Raw genomic sequence first — 23591 nt, 5'->3', positions numbered from 1 at the left:
GTGACAAGAGACTGCAGAATGCTGTGGTACTGAGCAACTTGCATTTCAGTGTAAATCATAAAATGTCAGCATAGAGGATACAGCAAGTGATTGAGAAAATAATGCTGGCCTTTATTGCAAAGTGGAGGATGTGGAGATAACACTAAGGAAACTTCATTAAGACTGTACACAGTATTGAGACCTACAACATCTTGAGTACTATGTGCAATTCAGATCTGAGGAGGGATATACTTGCATGGGAAGCAGTTGAGAGAATGTTCACTCATTGGGATGAAGGGGTAATGTTCAGCTTATTGCATCTGGACTCATTGGAGCTTAGGGCAAGAGCTGACCTCATTGAAGCAGAGTATATTCTCAGGAACATAACGGGATAATTGCTGTGAGGATGTTTCCCTTCCTTGGGGAAATTTAGAATGAGGGATCACAGTTTCTAAATAAGGGGGTGTGGAGGAATTTCTCCTCTCAAAAGGGTGGGGAGCCTGGGGGAATTCTCTTCCCCAGAGAACGGTGACACAGTGGTTAGCACCCCTGCCTCTCAGCACCAGAGACCCGAGTTCAATTCCCGCCTCAGGCAACCGTCTGTGTGGAGTTTGCACATTCTCCCCGTGTCTGCGTAGGTTTCATCCGGGTGCTCCGGTTTCCTCCCACAGTCCAAAAAAGTGCAGGTTAGGTGAATTGGCCGTGCTAAATTGCCCGTAGCGTTAGTTGAAGGGGTAAATGTAGGGAGACGGGTCTGGGTGGGTTGCTCTTCGGAGGGTCGGTGTGGACTTGTTGGGCCGAAGGGCCTGTTTCCACACTAAGTAATCTAATCTAATCTAATCAACAGAGGTGGCTGGCTCAGAGAATATAATGAAGGCTGAGTTAGACAGATTTTTCATTGACAAGAGGGTTGAGGTTGTGAAGAGATGGACAGGAATGAGCATGAGACACCACAATCGAATCAGCCAAGATCTTATTGAATGGCAGAGAGACCTAATGACCTACAACAGCTCCTGGTCCAAAGGATATTACTGCCATTGAGTGAGTGCAATGAAGGCTCATTGGACTTGGGATGGCGTGGACTGCCCTATGAGGAGAGAATGGGCAAACTGGGCCTGAGATGGAGAGTGAGAAAGATTGATATTAGTGCTCGTGGTAACAGAAGAAATGTGAAAATCTGGTCTAGCTGAAATAATTTACCTGGAAAAACTTGCTGACAGGTCCCACTAATTCCCGGAGAAACTGCTCCTGCTCATCATTCAGAACTGTACAAACAGAGTCGGGGGCAGTGTTAGTTTACTCTGCCAGCCACGAAGAAAAGCTCTTTGCTTTTATTTGAAAAAAAAAGATTTTCCTCTCTTTCTGTTCACCCTGCCCCCCATCTCAAATCTCTTCACCTGAAGACTCCAATGTATGCTCAGTGACCCCCACCCGCCCCTCATTCATTGCCTATCATCAGGTGCAGTGGAACACAATGAGTGTCAGACGTTGTTACAACCTATCCCAATCCTGACAGAGTGATGGGAGAGGGCCATCACTCTCCCAGCCTGTTCTACCATCTAGGTCATGGGGTGATGGTAGTGTCATGGCCTAGTTAAATGCTCTGAGGACACAGGTTCACATGCCAACACAACAGCTGAGGGAATTTGAAAATCAGTTACAATATCTGGAATTAAAAGCTAGTCATCAGGGATGGTGATCTTGAAACAATCTTCAATTTTATGTCCTTATGCAGTCTGGCATGCACTTATTTCCCGAATGGTGGTTGACTCCTAACTGCCGTGAAAGACCCACTCAGTTCAAGGGCAATTAGGGATGGGCAATAAATGCTGGCCTCCGACTTGCTAGCAATGTCCACATCCTAACAAAGAACAAAATAAACTAGAAGACATGACCTAACTACCTAGCTATGGATCCCTTCCAACCTTAATCACAAATAAACTACTAGTGGTATTTCCAAAATTTCCAATTTATACCCCGACCAAATCTCAACATCTTTTTTGTTTGGGTGAGCAGGTTGGAGAGAAGAGAGAAGCAGTTCAACATTAACACTCCCCCTCTGTGTGAGTGCATATGTCCAACAACACCATCGACTGATTTTAAGATTCTGTTCCCTGTTCCAGACTCTCCCCTCACCAGAAGCTAATAGTTCTCTCCACTGACCCTATTAGTTCCTATGAAGATTTACGAATAGTTCAAATAACAAACTTTAATGGCTTTGAATTTGCATAACATGAAGACACTAACCTGATCATCAGTATGTTATTTTAGATAACTATCATTTTATTTGGTATTTTTAAAAATTGCCTCAATTCAGCTCTTGACTGTAACAGAACTTAGTTTTGAAATATTTGATCATCATCAAGCTCCTTGATGAGATTGCCCCTTCATCACCTGGTCTCAGAGGAATAAAAGTCTGGCCTGCATAACCTATCATTATAATTTAACTTTGGTGTAATTCTGGTGATGCTCATCTGCATCCCTCCAAGGTCAATATATCCTGCCTCAAGTGTGGTGCCCAGAACGGAACCAATGGTTGGAAGGTCATTTTTTTTTACACCTTTGTCCCAGTCAAAGCATGTTCCTCAGTCATACCAGAGGGGAAGGGGAACACCTGCTCCGTTTGGACCTGACCCCGAAACATGTTCACAGCAAACGACTTTGATTCCTACAATGGAAAGAGAAAAAAAAGCATGTAATCATCTCCAGAGGCACGATCACTATGCATTCCCTCCCCAGCCCCCATCGCCTTGCCACAGATTGATTTCCACTCCCCATCCAATCCCATTTGGTTTCAGATGGACAATCAAACCCTCAGGTTCCTTGATCAATCAGTTGAATTGTGTGTGCATGTGCCGCCACATGTCTTCAGTCACAAACTGAAAGCCACACCTGCCCTTGCCTTCCCAAATGCCCTCCTCCTCCCCCTCCAGCAGCTGCTGAGTGGATAGCGACCATGGCCTGAGACATCATGGCACTCACACAACGTAACGAAATTCCTGCATTCCTGCAGTGCCTTTCATCATCTTATGACTTCTCAGGGGGCCTCACAGCCTATGAAAACACTTACACAGAAGCACAGCCATTGTTAGAAAATAGGAAACACAGCAGTCAAGCTGTGGATAGCAGGATCCCACAAACAGCAAAAGGGTAATGATTAGATCTTCTGGATTTTGTTTTTAAAGGCAACGTCAATTAAAGAATAAATATTGGCCTTGGAAACCAGGAAGAGGCCTCCTGATGCTAACTGAAGTAGCACACTGGGATTTCATCTACACAGCAATTCAGAATAGATGTGCGTTTAATGTCTTAATGCCACAATCAGATCAGCCATTATGTTATAGAACTGTGGAGCAGGCTCGATGGGCTGAATGGCCACCTCCTGCTCCAATTTTGTACATGATGTTCAGATAGATGAAGAAATCTGTAAAACGTACCGTTGCAGCTATCTTCTTCTCCTTTATGGTTTTGACTACAGGTGCCTCCGTGGCGGTTTTCTCCAGCACTGCCTAAAGTAACAAAAAGATACAGTGGGAGAACAAGGGAGAGTTAAACATGATTAGCTAAAGAGGGTACATGGCCCAGTCAGATTACCCAAGGTGGTTTCGGAGCTGCTGGAAGCCAAGGCCAGTTCACTTCCTTGCCCTGACACATCTGTTGTCCTACCAGTGGGTGGCACGGTGGCACAGTGGTTAGCACTGCTGCCTCTCAGCGCCAGATACCCGAGTTCAATTCCCGCCTCAGGCGACTGACTGTGTGGAGTTTGCACATTCTCCCAGTGTCTGCGTGGGTTTCCTCCGGGTGCTCCAGTTTCCTCCCACAGTCCAAAGATGTGCACGTCAGGTAAACTGGCCATGCTAAATTGCCCGTAGTGTTCTGTAAGGGGGTAAATGTACGGGAATGGATGGATTACGCTTCGGCGGGTCGATGTGGACTTGTTGGGCCGAAGGGCCTGTTTCCACACTAAGTAATCTAATCTAATCTAACCAGATCAGGATGCACCTTGTTCCACATGATGTTCAATCATATCTTGATGGTGCTCCTCTAAGTCTCCAGCCTGCTCTTACCTCGACAATCTATTAAGCTACTCACTGCTAGCTATTGTTCCCTTCTGTTTTCTCCACAGATTTCACTAGCTGCACTATAAACAGGTATAAGTACTTCATTTGGAAATGTAAACTTGAAAGTGGAAGCCTGAATTATCAGCTTTTCTTTAATAAAAATCAAAGGAAAGTGGGATTGTGTAGTGTAAATTTTGCTGGAACTGGGATTGATAACTTTGGGACACATTGGCACCAAGTGTCTTGGAAAAGAAAATAACTGCCAGCAACAGGGTTCAGGTTTATCACAAAACTAAAAGGAGATCAATCAGATTGGACACAGACCTCCTAAAAATGTAGAAGTAAGCTACATCTTTCTATCTCTATATCTCTTTTTAATTGAAAATGAAATAATATCCAAAGACCTCAGGAAAAAAAAAACTTTTAATTTCAACCAAAGCACAAGCAAAGTCCAATGGTCTGCCTATAAACTTAGAATTGCTTCACTTGACAACCAGGAGATACCATTGTCAAAAACAGAGGTCATGTCATTCCACACCTTTCTACTTGGTCTTTGATCCACAGACATTCTGCCTTTTATGTCTATATTTTAAACCCATGATACTCCTAAAGTCTCCATTCTATGTATCATGTACTATGTTCACTCTATGCATTCAAAGGGAGTACAGTTTCAAGTCTGCATATTAGTAATAACTAATCTGTTCTGTACCACGTTAGAGAAGTTCATTATAATAAATGTGTTTTTGCTTTTTGTTCATGGATGGAAACTGATGAAAGTTTGTTTCATCTTTTAGTGTCAGTTTTCAAGGAGTTAGATTTGGCTCTTGGCAAAAGGGGTCAAAGGGGATCAGGGAGAGAATGGGAACTGGGGACTGAGTTGGGTGATCAGCCATGATCACCAAGAGTGGCAGAACAGACTCGAAGGGGCAAACAGCCTACCCCCTCCTATTTTTTATGCTTCTATTTCAGAGTCAGACATTAATCATCCTAGTAATTAAATTGGACTTTTATACATTTGTGCTGAACTGCTCAATGTGGGGCTTGATTTCTTGCACTCTCTGGCAAAAGGAGACCTTCATCTGACACTGCACCAGGACTATCCAAAAAAGTCCACAAATCTGTTCTAATTGATACCAAATGCCATACAACCCTCTGTGCCTGCTAACCTATGCTGGCTCATGATTGGGCAATGCCTCAAGTTGAAAATTCTGGTCCTTGTTTTCAAATCTCTTCATGGCCTGACACCCTCAATAGCCCGTCCCACCCCTCCCCCAGCCCCGACTCCCCTCCCTCCCTGCCCCCTCCCCCAGCCCCGACTCCCCTCCCTCCCTGCCCCCTCCTTCCCTCCCTGCCCCCTCCCTCAGCCCTGACCCCCCTCCCTCCCTGCCCCCTCCCTCAGCCCCGACTCCCCTCCCTCCCTGCCCCCTCAGCCCCGACTCCCCTCCCTCCCTGCCCCCTCCCTCAGCCCCGACTCCCCTCCCTGCCCCCTCCCTCAGCCCCGACTCCCCTCCCTCCCTCCCTGCCCCCTCCCTCAGCCCCGACTCCCCTCCCTCCCTCCCTGCCCCCTCCCTCAGTCCCGACTCCCCTCCCTCCCTCCTCCAGCCCCAATTCCCCTCCCTCCCAGCCCCTACACTGAGGTGGTAATCAAACCCGGTTCCCTGGCGCTGTGAGGCAGCAATGCTAACTACTGAACCACTGCTGTCCTGTTCCTATCATTCTTCTAAACCTCAGAATGACAGTCTCTCAGTACAGGTCTACCCTCCCTTTCCCACCACATTCCAGGGATCAAGTTTAGTAAAATGCACACAGACATTGCTGAAGAAACTCACCAAGTCTGACAGCATCCTCAGTCCTGAAGAAGGGTCACTGGACTTGAAATATTAACTCTGTTTATTCTGCACAGATGCTGCCTGACCAGATGAGTTTCTCCAGCAATGGCTGTTTGGGTTTCACATTTCGAGCATCCACAGTTCTTTGTTTTATTTTATGAATTTAATTGCACCTTTGTTGTGCTGTCACCAATGCAAGTATACTGTTTCTTGAATAGGAGAGAAAGTCTACAGAGTACTCCAGATGTGATCATTACTAAACCTCATACAACTGCAGCAAGATCTCTTTACTCCTGCAATAAAGGCCTATGTGCTATTTTCCTAGTTAACTGCTTGCTGCACTCCTATATGAAATTTCTGCATGCCTAAAACAAGCATGTCCAAGTTGCCTTGAACATCATATAGGAATCTTGCAGAATATTGCAACATTGGCTTCAATTACAGATTAAGCTTTGCATGTTCATAGTCAAAATTAACATGACACAGTCACAGAAGAAGCTGTGCTTGGTATTGACTGGGAGCTGTCAACAATACATTGTCAGAAATGAATCATTTTACATGCTCAGACATTTTCAGCTTTTGAAGAGCAATTGTTCATTGGTTCACAGCAGCTTTAATGATGACATGGTGCTGGTCTGGATGACTGCTTTCCTCTGAAAGTGGGGAGAATGTCGAACTCACTGCCACTAGCAGGGATCCAGATGAATAGTCATGTATACTGAATAGGAAAAGCTGGATAACCATGAGGTGAAAGGATTAGAAGGGTAAGATGAAAAGGGTGGAGGCACATATGGAGTGGCAATGCCTGAGTGGAGCAGTTGGGGTGTTTCTATGTTGGTATTAAACCATCAACACATGCTCTATCAACCATTACAAATGACCAGTCACATTCTGGGAAGTGGACAGTTTGCATTTTAGATGTCCCACTTCTGCGTGGGTTTCCTCTGGGTGCTCTGGTTTCCTCCCACTGTCCAAAGACGTGCAGGTTAGGTGGACTGGTCATGTTATATTGCCCATAGTGTGACCTGGGTGGGTTAGCCATGGGAAATGCAGGATTCTGGGGATAGGCTAGGGGGTGGGTCTGGGCATAATGCTTTTTGGAGGTTTGGTGTGGATTTGATGTGTCGAATGGCCCATTTCCACACTGTAGGGATCCTATGATTCTGTGATTCTATAAATTATTCATGATCACTTGAAGAATACAAACTTTTCATCTACTGGAACTGGGGCAGAGGTGATCACATCAGTCCAGGTACTCAGTTACAGGCAGGGCATCCACGTTGGCAGTTTACATCAGCAGCTTCAATGGTAAATATTGAGATAACAAAAAACAGTGAACTTTGGAGCTTGCAAATAGATACGTTATTGGAATATGAACCTCAATCTAGATAAGAGTCAGGCTCATGGAGAACATGTTGGGAGCAAATAGAAGACAGCCACACATTGATGGAAAAGTGTGTATGTAACTGGGATAAGGGAACAGAGGAAGATGGACTATTAGAGACACACATTAGTTACAGAGATAAAGAGGGATGGAGGGGGTTACAGAGGTAGGGAGGGGTGTAGGGATTGGGGCGGGCTACAGAGATAGGGAGGGCATAGCGGCTGGAGGATGTGACAGATTGGGAGAGGGTATGTAGGGGTGGAGTTTACAGAGATAGGGGCTGCAAGAGGTGACAGAGATAGGGAGGGGGTGTCAGGAGTGGAGGAGGTTACAGGATTAGGGAGAGGGTGTAATGACTGGAGGAGGTGACAGAGATAAGGAGGGGTGTAGGGGCCAGTGATAGGGAGGGGTGTAGGGGTTGGAATGGTTGCAGAGATAGGGAGGGGGTTACAGAGATAGCGAGGGGGTGTAAGGGCTGGAGGAGGTTACAGAGATAGGGAGGGATGTAGAGGCCGGAGGAGGTTACAGAGATAGGGAGGGATGTAGGAATTGGAGGGGGTGACAGAGATAGGGAGGGGTGTAGGGGCTGGAGGAGGTTACAGATAAGGAAAGGTGAAGTTAAGAATAATTTAACACAAGAATGGAAACCTAAAAATCAAAAGTGTTCTCTTAGTGCGGTTGGCAAATGGAACTTGAAGCAAGTTAGAATATTGACAGTTACACTTCCGGATGAGCTGAAGTTTATGGGGAGCAATATATGAGTGGGTGACCAGTGCTGCACTGGAACAGAAACAGTTACTACCCAAATATGGGAGGAGAAAATATTCAATTGTACTGCTGGTCCATAGATTTCTTTCTGTCAAAGAAGGCCCAGCTGAAGTGGACACAGTGAGAGAAGCTCACACGCCTACAATTCCACTTCAGTGGCTTTGTACTGACATCACTAATTACAGCTGTGAGATCTTGCTAAGTCCACGCACAGAAACACAGCAGGAGTGGGTTCAGGCAGAGGATGATGCAGAGACCTGATGAGCCTAACAAGTAGAGGAAAACAGTTAATAGTACAGGTCAAAAAAGAACCTCCACCTCTGTTTTCAGCCCTGAAGGAGACCCCTGACTTATTAACGTTCAAATAGTTTTTTTAAAACGTTAAATACTAATTAAGCAAGGAGGTTATTGAGCACACAGCTAAAGGTGCCTGAATGGTACTGCAAAGACCACTTTTTTTGGACTGTGAACTAACTACTGGGAAAGGAGTGCTTAACCCAAGGTACTGTGGAAGACGACACTGCAGTTTTTAAAAACAAGGTACAGGAACTCATTGTGAGATGTATCTGCAGTGTTGGCTTCTTCAAGTAGTAGGGGAAGAATGTTAGGCACATCCGCTGTATTGGTATGCATTCAGGACAGTTTTGCCAGTGACAGACTTTTGATTGGTTTATCAAGCATGACTAGTTGTGTGCGTTCTGGAGTTCATACCGAAGTAGTTGTTCGGAACGTTCTCCAACTGAAGTCCAAGTCTGAGGCGTTCAAGTCAGGACAACCTTAACCTATACAGGAAATCTGTCATCAGGGTTGGATCTCAAACTACGACAAAACAAAGTACAGGAAGGAGACTGAGTTCTTAGTGGCATGGTGTAAAGGCAACAATCTCTCCCTCAACATCAGCAAAATGTAGAAATTGGTAATTGACTTCAGGAAGCAAAAAATGGAGGGTACACTCCTGTCTACATCAATGATGCTGAGGTGAAGATGGTCCAGAGCGTCAAGTTCCTAGGAGTGATGATCAACAACAATCTGTCCTGGTCCATACATGTTGATACATCTCTACTTCCACAGGAGCCTAAGGAAATTTAGTATCTCCACAAGAACTCTTATCAATTTTTATGGATGCACCACAGAAAGTATTCTATCTGGACACGTCAGTGTGGTATGGCAACTGTTCTGCCCAAGATCGCAAGAAACTACACAGTGTTGTGAACACATCCCAGTCCATCACGCAAACCAGCCTTCCATCCATTAACTCAGTTTATGTTTAGCAAATTTTGAGAAGATTTATAGGTCAGATTTTTCATCACCATACTAGGTAACATCATCAATGAGCCTCCAGATGAAGTACTGGTGGTATGGTCCACTTTCTATTTGTGTGTTTGGGTTTCCTTGAGTTGGTGATGTCATTTCCAGTGGTGGCATCATTTCCTGTTCTTTTTCTCATCGGGTAGTAAATGGGATCCAAGTCAATGTGTTTGTTCATAGACTTCCAATTGGAATGCCATGCTTCTAGGAATTCTCGTGCGTGTGTCTGCTTAACTTGTCCTAGGATGGATGTGTTGTCCCAGTCAAACTGGTGTCCTTCCTCATCTGTATGTGATGATACTAGTGAGAGTGGGTCATGCCTTTTTGTGGCTAGTTGATGTTCATGTATCCTGGTAGTTCTTGCAAGGTATTTTGTGAATTACATTACTTTTGCTTGTTGTCTGTATAGGGTCTTTCAAGAACTTGTAATGTGATAGGTAGATGTGCAAATACTTTTTCATAAAGTATGTCATCCAAACTTTGCCAAAAAGACACCAAGTTAAAATCATAAGGTACTAAGGAAAGTTAACAAAGGGAAGATTTGAAATGATTTTCACTTCTGTAGTGTCTTTCACACAGTAGGATATTGCAATTTGCTTTACAAACAATCAAGTGTTTTTGTAGCACAGTTTCTGCGGTACTGCTGGAAACACATGATCTGATTTGTGCATAGCAAGATGCCACAAACAGCAATGAAATGCTTATCTGTTTTGGATGTTGTATAAAACAGACACGAGAATTCGTAGAAGCACAGAATTCTAACTGGAACTCTGTCAACAAACACGTTGATTTGGATCCCATTTATCACCCCCTGAGAAAAAGAACAGGAAATGACATCACCACCGGAAATGATGTCACTATCCCAAGGAAACCTAAACACAAATAGAGAGCGAGCTATGGTGGCATTGCTCACTGATAGTATGGTGACAAAACATCTGAAAATGAATCTTCCAGCTCAGCAAACAAACGTACATCCAGAACCTCAACATGAGCTACATATCTTCTCAAAACTCAGATATAACATCTACGCCCCTCCATCTGTTGAGGGAAGTATCCCTGCTCTTTTCAATGAAGTGGCTATAGGATGGTTTGTGTCCACCCAACAGGGTAGCTGTGGTGGTTTAGGTTTGGACACTCATTGAAACCTCAGGAGTGAGATTCAAATGCCTTCTGCATAAAGGGCTCAAGCCTCCGATGTGGGATGCAGGATCTTCTTGACTCAGCTGATCCCCAGCTAACATCAGGTACAGAAATAGCACATCTACAACAAGGGCTCACTGGCTGAAGCCATCAATCGGCAAATTCAGGTGTAAGTAGCTCTGCTTCATATAGGGACTGATGAACATTTACAATGATTTGCAGGGTCAAGTAGAGGAGGAGGAAACTGGCATGATTTAAACAACATCTGCATGAATGACAGTAGAACGTGGGATCATTTTAAGTGGAGGTGGCAATAATGCTTATTTTAGAACCTGCCCTCATACTGTAACCTATCAGTTGCTTCAAATCTGTGTCTCTAGATGGACAATACACCCCTACTCATCCTGCAGGCTTTTTCTCTCGTTTCCAAGAAAACATAGCACCTTTGTTACATCCTTCCCTCTTTCTTTCCTGCTCCCATCTCTCCTTTTTCTCCATTCTCTTTCTCCTCTCCCATTCATTCCCTCCCCCTCTTCCCTCTCTCTATGCAGTTCCTCCCTGCTTCCCTGAGATTGCAGTTGTTGTAACCTTTCCCCTGAAATCCAATGGCATGATGCTGTGCCGTGTCATGCCAAAAGGGAACAATAATGACCTCTCACCCAAAAACCTAATGAACTGGAACTGAAACAAGATACACAGCCAGAGAAAACAAACAGCGTTTGTAGGAGCACTCAGAAACTTAGCGTGTATTTAAAGTGACCATTTTCAAAGACCAAAGGCCTACAGAGATAATAGAAGCATACATTACGTAGCACCTTTAGCAAAGTAAAATTTCCCAGCAAAATTGGCTTAAGATATTATCGAGATGAATTGCTGTAACTCTGTTACCACAACACTCCAAGATCTTTCCTGCTTCCAGGAAAATGCAGCAGCTTTGCTGCATCCCTTTCTCCCTACATCATCACGAGATTAGTTGCACCCCACCATCTGTGGTCTTTTGTATATTCCCTGGTTTTAATTGCTCCAGCACTGGTTGCCGAGCTTTCAGCTCCCTGAGCCCCCAAGGTGGAGAACTCCCTCCCTCAACTCTACTGCATTTTGTCCTCCTATAAAAGGTGCTGCCTGAAACTGGTTGTATTCTGTTTCACATCAGATATACAAAACACTTTAAAGGGACATGCTCATTATGTCATCACTGTATAATGGTGTCAAGCTCTCAGCCTCCACCTTACTGAGCTCTGTCCCCTTGCAGCAAGGTAGTGTGCTAAAGTACACCCGAACTGCCTGGCCTGAGCACAGACACACAAATGCCTAAGACTGAAATGTACATATGTAATTACAAGAAACTAAAATAAAGTTAATTGAGTCCTCCTATATTATGTGATCCACGTGTCATACATTAGCTCCTGTAACAACAGTAAGTTTCACACTGTGATAGTTGCACATCATGACACGTCACTGTCATGTCACCAACCTCTTTGATTGAGCTTTTTGGTCGTCTGTCCCTAATATCTCCTAATGCGCTCACTGTCAAAGGTCTGGTACACTCCTCTGAAACACCTGGGGACATTTCACATTTAAAGGTGATATATAAATGCATGTGTAGTTGCCTGACAATCTCTCCCCATCCTTTCCTTGATGTGTGATTACACCAAAGTTTACTTTTAAAAATATCAGTACAGAAACACAGATTTTTAAAATGCCTCAGATTTGCGTTCTTGTATCTTAAGCACCCACAAGCCTCCTCTGCCTTCAGTGGGACCAAAAAGATGTCTCTAGTTTAAAAGATGGACAGGAAGCCCTTACCTGTGTGGCCTCAGTTGCGTATGGATGTACATCGCGCAGTACAAGAGAGCAAGCTGCAGAATGCCAGTTTCTGAAACGTGCACAAACAGAACAGGTCAAGCTATGCCATCTGGAGACCCCAATACTACTCAATAAATGTATCATCACACACTGGTGTCTGAAATCAGTTCAAAAGGCTGGCATTGTATTTTACTGAACAAACACAACTGCACAGTTCCAGTGTTGGGAATATTACCAGGTAAATGCTTGAAACGTGAGTGTGATACTCCCCTGTTCACTGGGTTTTAACCAGTTTAATTAACTGGATGATACCTCTAATGTACTAACAAACAAAAAGCCAGTGAACCCAGTATCAGTCACAATGATGACAGAAAAGCTGTTTCCCGAAGTAGAAAAATCTAAAACAAATAGACATAATCTTAATATTTTTTATTTTTTCCAGTGCTTTGATGATGTAGGTGTACTATACCTTTAAGAGAGTTAAAAGCTAGCAGAACCACCTGACAGCACCAAGTGCTCTGAATAAGACACAGTGTAATATGTGGTCCAGCAGCTAGCGTAGCTGGTTGCTGCGAGACAAAAACAAATTTGAATTAGGCCAATCAGTTTAAATTATATCCCAAAAAACAAACACCAATCAAGTTTGAATTTAGTATATTTGCGATATTAAAAGCCAATGACACAACCCGATGCTCTGAGGGTAGAAAATCAGGAAAAGTTGAACAGTTGGGAGAGAACTGCCAAAAGACCAACAGATTTATGTATCGCTGGACACCGGAGTGCGTCTGGGAAAATTAACAAACAGTGAATTTCACAACTAATCTTGAACAAAGAGACCTTGGAGTGCAGGTTTATAGCTCCTTGAAAGTGGAGTCGCAGGTAGATAGGATAGTGAAGGCAGCGTTTGGTATGCTTTCCTTTATTGGTCAGAGTATTGAGTACAGGAGTTGGGAGGTCATGTTGCGGCTATGCAGGACAGTGGTGAGGCCACTGTTGGAATATTGCGTGCAATTCTGGAATCCTTCCTATCAGAAAGATGTTGTGAAACTTGAAAGGGTTCAGAAAAGATTTACAAGGATGTTGCCAGGGTTGGAGGGTTTGAGCAACAAGGAGAGGCTGAACAGGCTGGGGCTGTTTTCCCTGGAGTGTCGGAGACTTAGGGGTGACCTTATAGAGGCTTACAAAATTATGAGGGGCATGGATAGGATAAATAGACAAAGTCTGTTCCCTGGGGTCGGGGAGTCCAGAACTAGAGGGCATAGGTTTAGGGTGAGAGGGGAAAGATGTAAAAGGGGCAACGTTTTCACGCAGAGGGTGGTACGTGTATGGAATGAGCTGCCAGAGGAAGTGGTAGAGGCTGGTACAATTGCAACATTTAGGAGGCATTTGGATGGGTATATGAATAGGAAGGGTTTGGAGGGATATGGGCTGGGCGCTGGCAGGTGGGACTAGATTGGGTTGGGATATCTGGTCGGCAAGGACGGGTTGGACCGAAGGGTCTGTTTCCATGCTGTACATCTCTATGACCCTATGTAAGCTGCTGGTCAGATCTCTGAGGTACCTGTCTGGTGAAGGAGTTTGCAGAGGAAAGTATCAACACTGGCCTGAGAGCAAATCTAAAGCGGAAGATATAAGGAGAAGATTTGACCGCTGGCTGTGTTTGAAATTTGAATTTTTTATTAAATCTTAGTTGAGGGTTTTATTGGACTAGTATTATAGAAGGTAAAGTAAAAGATAGTTTAGAGGAAGGAGTTGTAAATAGCTGTTAGTTAATTATTCTCTGTTATACTTTAAGAAATAAAGTTGTTAAATTTTTACCTTTGGGATTGTTCTTGGCCTCTCATGGGATAATTGTTTTTCTGTGCTGCTGGTTTAAAATTGTGGGTGGTGGGCAATATTACCCTGTGTTGTGACAATAGGGTCTGGATTACACCAGCTAAGCCAGTATTTATTGCCAGGCCTTAAGTGCCCTTGAGAAAGTGGTGGTGTGCTGCTGCTGGGCAGGAGGTTCCAGGACATTGGTGAGGCCTCTTTTGGAATATTCCATGCAATTCAGGTTGCCCTTCTATAGGAAGGATGCTGTCAACTAGAGAAAGTGCAGAAAAGATCTGCAGGAATGTTGCCGGGACTGGAGGATTGAGCTATAGGGAGAGGCTGTGAATAGGTTGGGGCTATTTTCCCTGGAGCGGAGGCTGAAAGGTGACCTTATATAGGCTTAGAAAATCATGAGGGACATGCATAGGGTAAATAGACAAGGTCTTTTCACCAGTGTAGGAGAGTCCAAAACGAGAAGGCATAGGTTCAAGGTGAGAGGGAAAAGATTTAAAAGGGACCCGAGGAGTAACTTCTTCATATTGAAGGTAATGCGTGTATGGAATGAGGTGCCAGAGGAAATGGTGGAGGTGGGTGCAATTATAACTTTAAAAGGTATTTGGATGGGTACATGAATAGGAGGGGTTTAGAGGGTTACGGGCCAAATGCTGGCAAATGGGATTAATTAAGGATACCTGGTGGGCATGGACAAGTTGGACCACAGGGTCTGTTTCAATGCTGTATGTCAGTATGGCACTGAAGGAATATGTATACGTAGCTCAGAGGGGAACTTGCCAAGTGGTGGTATTCCCTTGAAATTGCTGCCCTTGTCCTTTAGTTGTGGGTTTGGAAGGTGCTGTTGAAGGAGCCTTGGCGAGTTGTTGTAGATGGTACACACTGCTGCTGCTGACTGTCGGTGGTGGAGGGAGTGGATGTGGTGCCAGTCAAGTAGGCTGCTTTATTCTGGATGGTGCTGAGCTTCTTGATGTTTGGTGTTGTTGGAACTGCACTCAAAAAGACAACGGTAGTGTATTCCATCACACTCCTGACTGATGCCTTGTACATCGTGGGTGGATTTTGGGGAGTCAGGAGGCGAGTTACTCGCTCCAGAGTTCCGAACCTCTCAGGGGTGATGTCAGGAAGCATGCTACCACCCTCTTTAGAATCAATATTTACACTCGACTGTATGACTTGAGAAAGACATGATGTGTCTGATTAAAATGTCCAACTTCTATAATATTTGAAAAAAGTCAAAATTAATTCAGTACCACTGACTCCCTCGCCAGCTCCATGAAGCTTTGGAAAGTATTGTAACTGGTGACACTGAATTTGCACTGAAGGGCGAGTCAGATAACTTATGTTAGATCAGGGTGGGTCAGTAGGAACTGCAGATTATACTAACAGAAATTAAGAGCAAAAAATTCTGCCCTATTTCATCATCAACAGGGAGGGAATCACTGGCAACGTTTTCACCAGGGAGTTGATATATTTCCTGACAATTTTGTTCCAGAATGAGAATCTTTGATGTGCTAAATTAGGAAGCTGCTCTATTCACTACATTAAGTTCTTAAAAAAACACTAATCCACAAAACAAGACTGATTCAAATAGAACATTTTTAAATTTCCATCATTGGGACAATAACAGGAACATGACATTTATTGCTTGCAAATCTCTGTGATGGGTTATCGAGTGCAGGCAGGTTTATAGTTTTTTCTTCTCGGAAAGGGAGGGGAGCTATAAAGATCAGAATAATCAGAAGTACCTTAGCAGCAAAAAAAAACTCACTTTTGGTGAGGAGGTAGGTTCGATGTTCTTTTTTCTGGGTGACAATATTGGAAGCAATTGTAAAAAGGGATCCTTCATCAATCCCCATTGAGTCTTAGATAATCAATAAGTTGCTATGGAATGGCATACACTCAACAATATGTGTAATGTAAAAAGACTGACAATTGATATTGCAGTTTTAACACAGATGTGAAGAATAGAGAAATCTCCAAACTGAAATGGCCCGTGAACCTGCTCCACTGTTCAATAAGATCATGTCTGATCTGGTTACTCCACATTTCTGCCTACCCCTGATAATCTTTCACTCCTTATGCTTATCAAGAATCTATGTCTGCCTTAAAAATATTCAAGGACTCCATTTCCACCTCCTTTTTAGGAAGAGGGATCCAAAGACTCATGATCCCTTTCGAAAAACAAACTCTCTTCTGTCAAAAATGAGCCACACCTTATTTTTAAACGATGACCAAGATTCTCCCACAAATGGAAACATCATCTGTGGAGAGGATGTCCAGCATCTTACTTTTCAATCAAGTTGTCTCTTACTCTTCTAAACCCCAGTGGATAGAAGCCCGGCCTGCCTAACGTTTTGTCACAGACAATCCACTCATTCCAGCTATTAGTCTAATAAGCTTCCTCTGAATCCCTAACAATGAACAAACTTTGTAAACATTGTCTTTTTACTTTTCTGTATTTTAAATTGAGGACTGAAATGAGTAATGATTTGTTTTAAAACCAAGAATTACTCCTGGAAGATTGCTGCATGTTTTAAAGGCAAGTAATCGGTCAAACTCATTGTGAACAGTGTTTGTAGAGATGCTGGTTCCAACAGTGGCTGAAGTATGGTTTGCGGACAAACTGGAGACCAGGGGTTATGTACAGATGCAGATTTGGTTATCAACAAAGCTCATTGGTCTGTAGATTAGCAACTAATTATTGATTAAGAAAGGATAGGGGGATTCCTTCAGACCCCCACAAGCTCAGGAGCTCTCTGTTTGCTGCAGTAAAAGCTATTTTAAGCATGAAGAAAACAAGTTTATTTTCCCTCCAGTAATTACTGTGAGCTGTGACTTTTAATTGATAAGCAAAGACCTTTCATAAAAGAACATAGAACATCATAGCACAGCACAAGCCCTTCGGCCTTCGATGTTGTGCCAGCTTTCTATCCAACTCCAAGATCAGACTAATCTACGTACCCGTCATTGTACTAACTTCTATGTGTCTATAAAAGAGTTGCTTAAATGTCCCTAATGTATCTGACTCTACCACCATTGCTGGCAGTGCACTCCATGCACCCACCACCCTCTGTGTAAAGAACCTCCCCCTGACATCTCCCCTATATCTTCCTCCAATCATCTTAAAATTATGACCCTTCGTGATAGCCATTTTCGCCCGAAAAAGACTCTGGCTATCTACTCTATTGATGCCTCTCATTACCTTGTATACCTCTATCAAGTCACCTCTCTTCCTTCTCACCGGTGTAAAAAGCCCGAGCTCATTCAGTCTCTCTTCAGAAAACAAGCCCTCCAAACCAGGCAGTATCCCGGTAAACTTCCTTTGCACCCTCTCTAAAGCATCTATATCTTTCCTATAAAGAGGCAACCAAAAGTGAACACAGTATTTCAAGTGTGGTCTAAGCAAGGCTCTGTAAAGCTGCAGCATAATCTTGCAGCTCTTAAACTCAATCCCCCTGCTTGTGAAAACCAACACATCATATGCCTTCTTAACAACCCTAGCAACTTGGGTGGCAACTTTGAGGGATCTATGGACATGGACTCAAGATCCCTCTGTTCCTCAACACCGCCAAGAATTCTGCCTTTAACCCTGTATTCTAACTTCCAAAGTGAATGACTTAACACTTTTCCAGATTGAACTCCATCTGCCACTTAACAGCCTAGTTCTGCATCCTGAGAGTGAGCATTGCAGATGCTGGAGATCAGAGGCGAGAGTGTGGTGCTGGAAAAGCACAGCAGGTCAGGCAACATCTAAGGAGCAGGAGAACTGATGTTTCGCGCAAAAGCCGTTCATCAGGAACTTCTGCATCCTGTCAATGCCTCATTGCAACCCACAACCACCCTCCACACTATCCATAACTCCACCAAACTTTGTATCATCGGCAAAATATAATAAATGAACCAATCACTCACAAACCAGTGTAAGTAACTGGAGAAGGAAGAATGAAACAGCATTCTGATCAGCACAAGGAGAATCTCAGCGGATTCTGTGAACAAAGACCACTAAATTGCTCTCCTGACTTTTGCTTCATTCGTAACACCAATCTTTTTCTGTATACGTATGTGCATGCATGTGTAAGGGAAAATTTAAAGATATTAGAGGTTTAATTAATAAAACTAACTGCCAACAGTTCATAACAATTTACCTATCATCTAATAACTTGTAATGAAAAAGCAATGTTTAAATACAAAATCCTGGTGTCAACTGGGTCTAAATGACAGGAAAATGTTTTCAAAATCTTTAACTGCTGTGAAGGCTGTACGAATAGCATTGCTTGATTTGAAGGTGCACTATTTTTTGTGTGTTGAGCGTGTGTGTGTCACAGTGGCTCAGGGGTTAGCCAGGTTCAATACCACCCTTGGGCGACTGCCTGTCCATGCGTAGTTTGCATGTTATCCCCATGTTTGTGTGGGTTTCCTCCAGGTGCTCAGGTTTTCCCCCCCCCCCTCAGTCCAAACATATGCAGGTTAGGGTGGATTGGCCATGCTAAATTGTCCCATTGTGCCCAGGGATATGCAGGTTAAATGGGCTAGCCATAGGAAATGCAGGATTATAGGGATAGGGTAAGGGGTGCATCTGTGTGTGGTGTTCTTTGGAAGCTTGGTGGGGCCTCATTCCTGATGAAGGGCTTTTGCCCAAAACATCAATCCTCCAGCTCCTTGGATGCTGCCTAACCTGCTGCACTTTTCCAGCACCACACCCCTGATTCTACAGACCGAATGGCCTCATTCCACACTAGGGATTTGATGATCCTACCCCAAGGAGAAGTAACACCACCCAAAATTTAGTTCTCATCTATCCTTCTTTAAATACCCCTATCAGACAACCTTGATCTCAACTAGTCCCCCACTCCTGAACTTGGCGACCCTTCCCCCCCCCCCCCACCACCACTCCTGACCTGGCCCCCTTCCCCCCACCACCACTCCTGACCCGGCCCCCTTCCACCCCCACCCCCAACACTCATGACCCGGCCCCCTTCCCCCCCCCCCCCCCCCCCACACCACTCCAGACCTGGCCCCCACTCCTGACCCGGCCCCCCTCTCCCCCCACCAACCCAACTCCAGACCCGGCCCCCTTTTCTCCCCCCCACTCCTGACCCGGCCCCCTTTCCCCCCCCCCCCCCACCCACCCCACTCCTGACCCGGCCCTCTTTCCCCCACCCCACTCCTGACCCGGCCCCCTTCCCCCCCCACCCACTCCTGACCCGGCCCCCTTCCCCCCCCCCCCCACTCCTGACCAGGCCCCCTTCCCCCCCCCCCCCCACTCCTGACCAGGCCCCCTTCTCCTCCCCCCCCCACCCCACTCCTGACCCGGCCCCCTTCCCCCCCCACCCCACTCCTGACCCGGCCCCCTTCTCCTCCCACCCCCCCCACCCCACTCCTGACCCGGCCCCCTTCTCCTCCCCCCCCCCCCCCCACCCCACTCCTGACCCGGCCCCCTTCTCCCCCACCCCACTCCTGACCCGGCCCCCTTCTCCCCCACCCCACTCCTGACCCGGCCCCCTTCTCTCCCCCCCCCCCCCGACTAATCCCCGGCCCCCTTCTCTCCCCCCCCCCCCCACTCCTGACCCGGCCCCCTTCTCTCCCCCCCCCCCCCACCCCTGACCCGGCCCCCTTCTCCCCCCCCCCCCACTCCTGACCCGGCCCCCTTCTCTCCCCCCCCACTCCTGACCCGGCCCCCTTCCCCCCCCCAACTCCTGACCCGGCCCCCTTCCCCCCCTACCCACTCCTGACCCGGCCCCCTTCCCCACCCAACTCCTGACCCGGCCCCCTTCCCCACCCAACTCCTGACCCGGCCCCCTTCCCCCCCCCCCCCCCCACTCCTGACCCGGCCCTCTTCTCCCCCCCCACCACCACTCCTGACCCAGCCCCCTTCCCCCCCCCCCACTCCTGACCCGGCCCCCTTCCCCCCCCCCCCCCCCCCCACTCCTGACCCGGCCCCCTTTCCCCCCCCCCCCCCCCACTCCTGACCCGGCCCGCTTCTCTCCCCACCCCCCCACTCCTGACCCGGCCCCCTTCCCCCCCCCAACTCCTGACCCGGCCCCCTTCCCCCCCCCCCACCCACTCCTGACCCGGCCCCCTTCTCCACTCCACTCCTGACCCGGCCCCCTTCTTCCCCCCCCCCCCCCCCGACCCGGCCCCCTTCCCCCCCCACCACTCCTGACCCGGCCCCCTCCCCCCCCACCACTCCTGACCCGGCCCCCTTTCCCCCCCCACCACTCCTGACCCGGCCCCCTTTTCCCCCCCCCCCCCACTCCTGACCCGGCACCCTTCCCCCCCCCCCCCCCGACTCCTGACCTGGCCCCCTTCTCCCCCCCCCACCACCACTCCTGACCCGGCCCCCTTCCCCCCCCCTCCTGACCCGGCCCCCTTCTAGCCCGCCCCACCTCCCCCCACTCCACTCCACTCCACTCCACTCCACTCCACTCCACTCCACTCCACTCCACTCCTGACCCGGCCCCCTTCCCCCCCCCCCTCCCCCCAATTCCACTCCTGACCCGGCCCCCTTCTCCCCCCCCACTCCACTCCACTCCTGACCCGGCTCCCTTCTCCCGCCACTCCACTCCACTCCACTCCACTCCTGACCCGGCCCCCTTCTCCTCCCCCCCCCCCCCCCTCCTCCACTCCACTCCTGACCCGGCCCCCTTCTCCCCCCCCACTCCACTCCACTCCACTCCTGACCCGGCCCCCTTCTCTCCCCCCCCCCCCACTCCACTCCACTCCACTCCTGACCCGGCCCCCTTCTCCCACTCCACTCCACTCCACTCCACTCCACTCCACTCCACTCCACTCCACTCCACTCCTGACCCGGCCCCCTTCTCCCCCCCCTCCCTCCACTCCTGACCCGGCCCCCTTCTCTTCACTCCACTCCACTCCTGACCCGGCCCCCTTCTCCCCCCCCCCCCTCCTCCACTCCACTCCACTCCACTCCACTCCACTCCACTCCACTCCTGACCCGGCCCCCTTCTCCCCCCCCCCCCCCCCCCTCCTCCACTCCACTCCACTCCACTTCTGACCCGGCCCCCTTCTCCCCCCTCCACTCCACTCCACTCCACTCCACTCCACTCCACTCCACTCCACTCCACTCCACTCCTGACCCGGCCCCCTTCTCCCCCCCCCCCCCCCCACTCCACTCCACTCCACTCCACTCCTGACCCGGCCCCCTTCTCTCCACTCCACTCCACTCCACTCCACTCCACTCCACTCCACTCCTGACCCGGCCCCATTCTCCCCCCCCCCACTCCACTCCACTCCTGACCCGGCCCCCTTCTCCCACTCCACTCCACTCCACTCCACTCCACTCCACTCCACTCCACTCCACTCCTGACCCGGCCCCCTTCTCCCCCCCCTCCCTCCACTCCTGACCCGGCCCCCTTCTCTTCTCCCCACTCCACTCCACTCCTGACCCGGCCCCCTTCTCCACCCTCCCCCCCCCCACTCCACTCCACTCCACTCCACTCCACTCCACTCCACTCCACTCCAGACCCGGCCCCCCTCTCTCCACTCCACTCCACTCCACTCCCGGCCCCCTTCTCCCACTCCACTCCACTCCACTCCACTCCACTCCACTCCACTCCACTCCACTCCACTCCTGACCCGGCCCCCTTCTCCCCCCCCCACTCCACTCCACTCCACTCCACTCCACTCCTGACCCGGCCCCCTTCTCCCTCCACTCCCTCCACTCCTGACCCGGCCCCCTTCTCCCTCCACTCCCTCCACTCCTGACCCGGCCCCCTTCTCCCTCCACTCCCTCCACTCCTGACCCGGCCCCCTTCTCTTCTCCCCACTCCACTCCACTCCTGACCCGGCCCCCTTCTCCCCCCCCTCCACTCCACTCCACTCCTGACCCGGCCCCCTTCTCCCCCCCCCACTCCACTCCACTCCACTCCACTCCACTCCACTCCACTCCACTCCTGACCCGGCCCCCCTCCCTCCACTCCACTCCACTCCAGACCCGGCCCCCTTCTCCCCCCCCCCACCCCACTCCACTCCACCCAACTCCACTCACTCCTGACCCGGCCCCCCTCCCTCCACTCCACTCCACTCCACTCCAGACCCGGCCCCCTTCTCCCCCCCCCCCCCCTCCACTCCACTCCTGACCCGGCCCCCTTCTCCCCCCCCCACTCCACTCCACTCCACTCACTCCTGACCCGGCCCCCTTCTCCCCCCCCCACTCCACTCCACTCCACTCACTCCTGACCCGGCCCCCCTCCCTCCACTCCACTCCAGACCCGGCCCCCCTCCCTCCACTCCACTCCACTCCACTCCACTCCACTCCTCTCCACCCCTGACCCGGCCCCCTTCTCCCCCCCCTCCTCCCTCCACTCCTGACCCGGCCCCCCTTCTCTTCTCCCCACTCCACTCCACTCCTGACCCGGCCCCCTTCTCCACCCTCCCCCCCCCCCTCTCCACTCCACTCCACTCCACTCCAGACCCGGCCCCCCTCTCTCCACTCCACTCCACTCCACTCCACTCCACTCCACTCCACTCCACTCCCGGCCCCCTTCTCCCCCCCCCACTCCACTCCACTCCACTCCACTCCACTCCACTCCACTCCACTCCTGACCCGGCCCCCTTCTCCCCCCCCCACTCCACTCCACTCCACTCCACTCCACTCCTGACCCGGCCCCTTCTCTTCTCTCCCCCCCCCACTCCACTCCACTCCACTCCACTCCACTCCACTCCTGACCCGGCCCCCTTCTCCCACTCCACTCCACTCCACTCCACTCCACTCCACTCCACTCCTGACCCGGCCCCCTTCTCCCACTCCACTCCACTCCACTCCACTCCACTCCTGACCCGGCCCCCTTCTCCTCCCCCCCCACTCCACTCCACTCCACTCCTGACCCGGCCCCCTTCTCCCTCCACTCCTGACCCGGCCCCCTTCTCTTCTCCCCACTCCACTCCACTCCTGACCCGGCCCCCTTCTCCTCCCCCTCCACTCCACTCCCTCCACTCCTGACCCGGCCCCCTTCTCCCTCCACTCCCTCCACTCCTGACCCGGCCCCCTTCTCCTCCCCCTCCACTCCACTCCACTCCTGACCCGGCCCCCTTCTCCCCCCTCCACTCCACTCCACTCCACTCCACTCCACTCACTCCTGACCCGGCCCCCCTCCCTCCACTCCACTCCACTCCTGACCCGGCCCCCTTCTCCCCCCTCCACTCCACTCCACTCCACTCCACTCCACTCACTCCTGACCCGGCCCCCCTCCCTCCACTCCACTCCACTCCTGACCCGGCCCCCTTCTCCCCCCTCCACTCCACTCCACTCCACTCACTCCTGACCCCTCCCCCCCCCTCCCTCCCCTCCACTCACTCCTGACCCCTCCCCCCCTCCCTCCACTCCACTCCACTCCACTCCACTCCAGACCCGGCCCCCTTCTCCCCCCCCCCCCCCACTCCACTCCACTCCACTCCACTCCACTCCACTCACTCCTGACCCGGCCCCCCCTCCCTCCACTCCACTCCACTCCACTCCACTCCAGA

The 23591-nt window shown here is 49.3% G+C and overlaps 1 protein-coding gene across 4 annotated transcripts in view; it reads right to left on the bottom strand.

Moving 5' to 3' along the window:
• acadvl (acyl-CoA dehydrogenase very long chain) overlaps positions 1 to 23591 on the bottom strand; it is an 80602-nt gene that overhangs the window by 55816 nt on the left and 1195 nt on the right. For 2 of the 4 annotated variants that reach the window (XM_087982693.1, XM_087982692.1), the window contains exons 2-5: positions 12276 to 12345; positions 3417 to 3488; positions 2575 to 2647; positions 1180 to 1244 (exon numbers count right to left, since the gene is read on the bottom strand). In XM_087982693.1, the coding sequence (XP_087838819.1) occupies positions 1180 to 1244; positions 2575 to 2647; positions 3417 to 3488; positions 12276 to 12345 (280 nt within the window). Of the gene's footprint in view, positions 1 to 1179; positions 1245 to 2574; positions 2648 to 3416; positions 3489 to 12275; positions 12346 to 14093; positions 14841 to 23591 lie in introns of those variants that run through there. The other 2 variants (XM_043683347.2, XM_087982694.1) reach the window with 2 other exon arrangements.

This window comes from Chiloscyllium plagiosum, unplaced genomic scaffold (assembly GCF_037043375.1).
Source record: "Chiloscyllium plagiosum isolate Xiang-an unplaced genomic scaffold, Cpla_swu_hap1 HiC_scaffold_44, whole genome shotgun sequence".
In the NCBI taxonomy this organism is placed as follows: domain Eukaryota; kingdom Metazoa; phylum Chordata; class Chondrichthyes; order Orectolobiformes; family Hemiscylliidae; genus Chiloscyllium; species Chiloscyllium plagiosum.
The sequence above is the reverse complement of the archived record's forward strand: the minus strand, read 5'-3'. Positions and strand labels throughout refer to the sequence as shown.